Source organism: Netta rufina, assembly GCF_964035555.1.
Source record: "Netta rufina genome assembly, chromosome: 6".
NCBI classification, from domain to species: domain Eukaryota; kingdom Metazoa; phylum Chordata; class Aves; order Anseriformes; family Anatidae; genus Netta; species Netta rufina.
The window spans coordinates 27232577-27238681 of record NC_140129.1 but is presented as its reverse complement, the minus strand read 5'-3'; the positions used below and the strand labels follow the sequence as shown (position 1 = coordinate 27238681).

At 44.3% G+C, this 6105-nt stretch overlaps 1 protein-coding gene across 4 annotated transcripts; it reads left to right on the top strand.

The window, feature by feature from the left end:
- The first annotated feature begins 202 nt into the window (after positions 1-202).
- TMEM177 (transmembrane protein 177) lies at positions 203-4812 on the top strand. Of its 4 annotated transcripts, XM_084289361.1 has the most exons (4): positions 203-251; positions 2657-2803; positions 3081-3187; positions 3667-4812. In XM_084289361.1, the coding sequence occupies exon 4, from the start codon at positions 3681-3683 to the stop codon at positions 4614-4616; it is 936 nt and encodes a 311-aa protein (XP_084145487.1). In that variant the 5' UTR covers positions 203-251; positions 2657-2803; positions 3081-3187; positions 3667-3680; the 3' UTR covers positions 4617-4812. The 4 variants fall into 4 exon arrangements, with proteins under 4 accessions (XP_084145487.1, XP_084145486.1, XP_084145488.1 ...); XM_084289360.1 differs by lacking the exon at positions 3081-3187; XM_084289362.1 differs by lacking the exon at positions 2657-2803 and having other exon boundaries at positions 238-251.
- Positions 4813-6105: the final 1293 nt, after the last annotated feature.

Genomic DNA, 6105 nt, shown 5'->3' with positions numbered 1-6105 from the left:
AGGGCACCAGGTGCCTGGGGTGCCTGAGCCCTTGCTCTTTGCCTCCATGCGGCAGGCAGGGAGCGGTGGCCGGCCAGATCTCCCCCAAAAAGCTGCGCCAAAAGCACGAAATTCCCCACCCGAGCCCATGAAGGGGTCCCCAGCCACCATGGCGGCGCGGCCCGCCCCTTCCCTTCCCCTTCCGCCCTCTTGACGGTAACGGGGCGGCCGCTGCCCGGGGAGCTCCGCCTCGGCCGCCGCGCGGAGCCCCGGTAGGTGCGGGCGGCAGGCGGGGGGAGGCGAGGCCGCCCCCTCGCTGTCCCTTTTGGGGTGGGGGGCTCTCCCCGGGGCTCTGCGGGGGCAGGACGGCCCCGATCCCAATCCAAATCCCGATCCCGATCCCGGCCCCAGGGGCGCCATGGCCCGGGGCCGGGGGCACTTCAGGGCCCGGCTTTGGGCTGGGATGCAAGGCATCGGCCCCCCCTCAATGCTATTTCGTAAAGCCTTTTTTTATTTAGCACCCTCCCCCCTTTTTAAAAATTATTTTCGGTAAGGGAGCCTGGAAATCCTGAGCCCTCAAGGCAGGTCGAGGTTTCGCTCCGTTTCCAGACCACGTTTTAAGTTGGGCTTACCCCGCTTCTCCAAAAAACTACAATAAATAAATAAATAAATAAATAATAGCTCCATTCAAACGCCAGGACAAAAGCTGCGTGGCTAGCCCACGTTTTGAACTTTAGCAACTAAAAGTTTCACAGACTCCAGTGAATTGGCTTGAATGAGTGCCCGTAAAACCACAGCATGCTACATAGTGTTTGAGCCCTTGGGGGAGGCCAGCATACAAATTCTGATGTGACTTTAGCAGAGCTAACTAAATGAATAGGAATTTAAAGGCTATGGGCCGTATAAATTGCCTTCTCATGTCTGGTTGCCTTCCTTACAAGTAAGTTGTGCAAAGTTTATGGGTAAAAATGCCATCCGCAGCTGGGGCTGCAGTGTGTTTTATTTGCATGAACAGAAAACTCTGCAATGAACCTAGGGGAAGATTTGAAAGCACAAGCGTTGACAGGTTTTGAGGACATTTTTTCTTTTATTTTCACGAGATATTGGCCATCACGAGAAATTAATAGGCTGGTGGCATTTCCAGATTATTCCTGCTTTTGGTTGCTGGCAGGACCATAGGATTTAATCCAGTCAAAATTACAGCATGGGCTGCGAGGGGGACGTTCACAAAGATTTGAAACCATACCTGCACAAAGTGTAATTAAAAAAGGCTTAACAACTGTTAGAATTTTTCCAGTCAAAGCAGGAAGAAACCTAGTTGTGCAGGGAAGCAGGTGTTCATGCCTTGTGCTGTGGAGGTGCATCCATCCCCTTGTGGCTGTTCAGGAGTGTGCAGATAAACACAGTGCTTCCTGGCCCGCTTTCCTGCGATTCACCCAGCTGTCCAGGTGTTCCTCGGGGCATGTGAGTCAGTTACTGTGTGGTACTGAGCAGGCCTTGTGCTCGGCAAGCACCATTTAATCATGCAAGAATGGACACCGCTATTTTTCAGTGGGGTCTGGCCTTCCCTGCACTGTACATGAGCTGAGGGAGTCATTTTTTCCTTGCTCTGTTTCTGATCTTACGAAAGTCTGTTAGGCAGCCTGAAAGAGAGCTTGCTCTCTCATGTGAGTGGGAGAAACTTGGGAAGTTCTTGGCTCAGCTTCATATGTGGGTCAAGTACGAGTCTTCATATAATCACATCCTTTGAAGTGCTGCCCCCCTCGTTGTAAATGGCATGACCTTTTCAATCAGATCTAGACTACCAGTCTAGATTTGCCAAGAGGTCATTAACTCCCAAGAGGTTGTTTGGGTTTAATATTAACATTTTCTGTTTTATAGCTCCACTATCAAGGATGTTAACTCCTGAAATAGTGTTTCACCCAAGCTTTTGTTGCTTTAGCATGTTTTTCTTAAATAACTTTGTCAAACAAATCACCGCCACCTGTCTTCAGCAGTGTTGGAATACCACTAGTTATTATACTAAGAAATACAAATTAAATTATTGTATACTTACATGAACCATTGTTTTTAGTAAGCACTCGGTATGTGTTCACTGCAGTATAAACATTAAACAAGGTTATTCTTCCCCAGTGAACTTAACAGTTTGAAAGAGCTTCATAGGAAGGAGTAGTAATAACATATCATTAAAACACCACCTTTAATTTAATCCCTTTTTGTTTCCCTGTGGTTAATATTCATTTGCTGTTGATCCTGGCTGGTGTATCCTGGCATATCATGCAGTGCTGGTTTATGATGTTACAGCCCCCAGTTGTCCACCCCACCCTCTGTGGGAGGTTATTGTTCAGCCTGAGTGGAAGAAAAGAGCAAATGCCTGTGTTTCAGCTGCTGCAGTACAAAGCCCAGCAGCATAGCTGAAGCTCACCTTTGATGGTGCTCCACGCTAAGACCTTGGTGGTTGTATCAAAGCACAGTTTTCTTCTGCCACCTTGGCTTCCTGTAAGGACAGCTGGAAATAGTCATGTCTTAAACAGCTGCAGCAGGATTCTCCGCAGCTCACGTGGTAAAGCTCTGAGAGAAGAGGCATTGCGAGATGCAAATGGAAGCAAGGGCACCCAATTATCACTGATGTCTATGGGACTTAGGTGCCTAATTAGCTTTTATATCTTTATCATAGCATCATTTTAGGAGAGAATTCTGTAGCCTCTGGGATTTTTTAAGAGATTGGAGCTTTCCTGGGCAGAACACATCATATGGCTCAGTCCATGAAAGGAACTGATACTCACCAAGGGAAGCAGGACTCTTGAACTGAAGGATTTAGCAGGTTTGAAAGTTTTTGTATTTATCTGCTTATTTAAAGAGTTATAGCATAGTCATCCACCCTGAAACAGTTTCTGTTCTAGTTTATGCTCTGGATTGCATGAATTATTTGTCAGACAAATTATTTTAGAGAAAAAAAAAACATTGCCATTAAAAGCATGTGTTTTTTTTTTTGAAATAGCTGTTTGCTGAGTAAGCTAGAACCATAGCCAGGTAGTTGAAATCTGAAAAATAAATAGAGGAAACTCATAGTGTTCTTTATTTTTCTTTTCACATTAAAGTGGATTATCCGTTAGAAAGAACTCCAAAGACATATTCTGTCTCCCAAAATTTTCAGATGAAGAAATGATCCCATTGTGGATGTTGTAGCCAAGCTCAAGCTACCAAGGTTAGTGTTGAGGCAACTAAGTAAAATTACGATGTACTATCGAGGAGGTTAGAGGTTAATTTCATTATTGGCTCTTTCTGGCCTTAATATCTACAGTCTCTTGCTGTAGTGGACTGCAGTGAGAGGACAGTGATGGCAAGGAGTAGATATGTGTGTCGAGTAAATAGAGAATGTGCATTGATTGCTGGGGGGAGGAGTTCAAATGGTGGCTTTATTATTGGTTTTACGGCAATAAATTGATTTACTGGAGGAGAGGGAGAAGTTAATTCTTTGTATCAATTATCCTGTGTTGTTCAGAGGCCCCAAAATTAGTGAGTATCACTTTCTCTGTAGAAGTATTTTGTGTTTTGTTAATGTAAACTAATATTTCATTGGTTATTGTACTCTGATGTTTCTCAGGTTGTTTTGTTTTTGAAATGCTGCATAGATGAGAAACACGTTTATGCATGCTTTAATTCCTGATTTTGTGTTACAAACAGGTTAGGAGTTGACTATGGGAGTGCAATTCCTGCGGAAGGCATCGGTGTGGGTAAAGAAGCGCAAGATCACTTTGTTGGCTACTTCTTGCGTGGGACTGCTTGGCGCTAACCTTTCCTATCATGTGTTTCCTGAGCAGACGTTCAAACTGTTGCATGAGTGCTGGTCAGATGGGCAGCCAGCTGAGCTTTCACAGAGGCTCAGTGGTGTCTTTCGGGATGTCCTTCAAGATACTGCTGTGAAGTCCACTGACTCCTATCGAGCTTTTGCAGCTTCTGGCTTCCACCCAGTCAGTGCTGGAATCCCCTGGCTGCCTGCAGGTTCTTTGGTGGGCATACCTCCTAATTTTGATAGCACAGTTGAGGACAAAAAAGGAATAGTCAACCACGTTGTTGTGATCAGTGGCAAAGAGGTAGACTGGGAGAGCAGTGAAGGTGTTGCTTTGAAGGAAGCTCTGACATTTTCACCTGAAGCACAGAAGTTTGCAATTGCCAGAGAAGTTGTGTATTTGCAGAACGGCAGCCCTTTAGCAAGGGCAGTTGTGGCTCCAGTTTGTTTAGCTGGTACATGTCTTTGTGGGGTAGGTATAAAGATAGCTCTGGGTTTATCTACTGGCCCCACGATATTTCGTGGCATCTGTAACCTCACAGTTGCTGCCGCTGGACTGATCTTCTACTACGTTTGTTACGATGCTGTGACCTATTACCTAGACTGCAAGGCTGACAGAAATGCAGCTACCGTTTCCAAAGACTATGCCAGGGGAGGGGTGGAATTTTATGACAAAATCTTGTCCCGCAACAGAATTCTTCGTGCTCTGATGGGCAAAGAAGGGATGAAAATGTATGCCCCAAGTGGTAACCTTTTCCCAAGGTACTGGTTCAGAATAAAGTATACCCCATATACTTACCGAAGAGATTTGATTGTTAATATTTTAAGAGAGCTTCAGGCATAGGAAGGGAGTGCTTGAATTTTAAACTTGTGAATTATGTATTCTCTTGGAACACTGCTGTGCTGCCTTTTTTTTTTTTTCTTCTGTATCTTCATTAGAATTTTGGGGTTTATTTTTGCATATAGTTCGGTAAGAGTTATTGCACATTCTGTGAATAAAGAATTCTCTCTTAAAATATTAAAGACTTGCTTCAAAAGTGCTCTGTTCTGTGTGCATCTTAAATCACAAGACCACTGAGAAAGGGAACTTCTCAGATGCTGATCTGGAAGTTCTGCTGCTCTGCTCTGCTCTGCCTTCCTGTCAGTTCCAGGCTGGAAAATGGAAAGGGTAAAGTCCAACAGAGAGTTTGGGGAGCGTTACCATTTAAACAGGTTTTTTTCAATGCATTTTTGCCATTCTTCCTGTGGTACAACCCAAAGATGTTTAGAAGATGGGTCAGTCTATATCGTACCGTTAAGTAAATACTAAAACTCAGTGCTTTTGTTCAGTGTAAGTTCTTATGCTGCATATGTTGCAATCACCATTCTTTCATAGGGAAAACTAGTTATGCTGCCATTTATAATAATACAGCTAGTTTATTACCAGAACCTGAGTGATTTTGGTTAAATCTAGTTCTGTTTTCTACACGTCACTGTGATTGCAGTGGGTATATCTTCAGTGTTCCCAGCAGTGGCAGTATGTAACGACCAAGATCAGTCATGGGTTGGTTGGTTGTTTTCTCACAAGTGGGATAAGCATCTTCAGGAGAGGGTTTTCTGTTTGCTTTGGAATGGGTTTTGCTTCATTTAAAAATACAGGTTGATGTATATCAGCTCTTATGTCAAGTAAGTCTGGCATGCGGTGCAGGAACTGGTGAGATCTGTGATCAGGAGTTGCCAAAGGAAATCAGTCTCCTGTTCCAGACTAGTCCCAAGTTGGTTTTGTCTGACAGAGATGATCTTTGCCCAAGGTTACAAATCTTCTGGAGAGGTCTTTGATGCATGGGTAGCATAGGTTTCTCTATAGCCTCACCTTGGATCTTTTACATGAGCTCCAAGGTAATAGCTCTCAAGCTTTGTAGTTCCCCCTTTTCTGCTTTTCTGTAAGAGCCATTCCAGCAGCCCTCTCTGCTGACTTCACAAGTTTTCTTTTCTGATCTCCACTGTCATTCCTACAGGAAACTTTTATTGTTTTATATCTTCCCTGTCACAGATGTACTGAGCATCCTCTCTGCTCTGATCTAGTCCCTTCTTTATCTGTCACAACAGTAACTGTCATGTCAGTGTTTACCCAAAGCATCACTGGGTTCTGTTTTCCCTTTGAATCACGTATTGACATAAAGTAGATATACTGGCTGCCAAGGCACTGGCGTTGCTTTGCATTGCTGAAGCCATATATTTAAGTTGTTTGGGTTTCTGCTGCAGTAATCCGTGTGATGGGTATTTTTCTGCACCACCACCAATCACTTGCATTTGCCCTTGAAGCATCAAGTCATGAGATGCCTTTTAGATGC

Coding starts and splice junctions, on each gene's coding strand:
- TMEM177 (XM_084289360.1), top strand. CDS start 3,681: ATGGGAGTGCAATTCCTGCGGAAGGCATCGGTGTGGGTAAAGAAGCGC.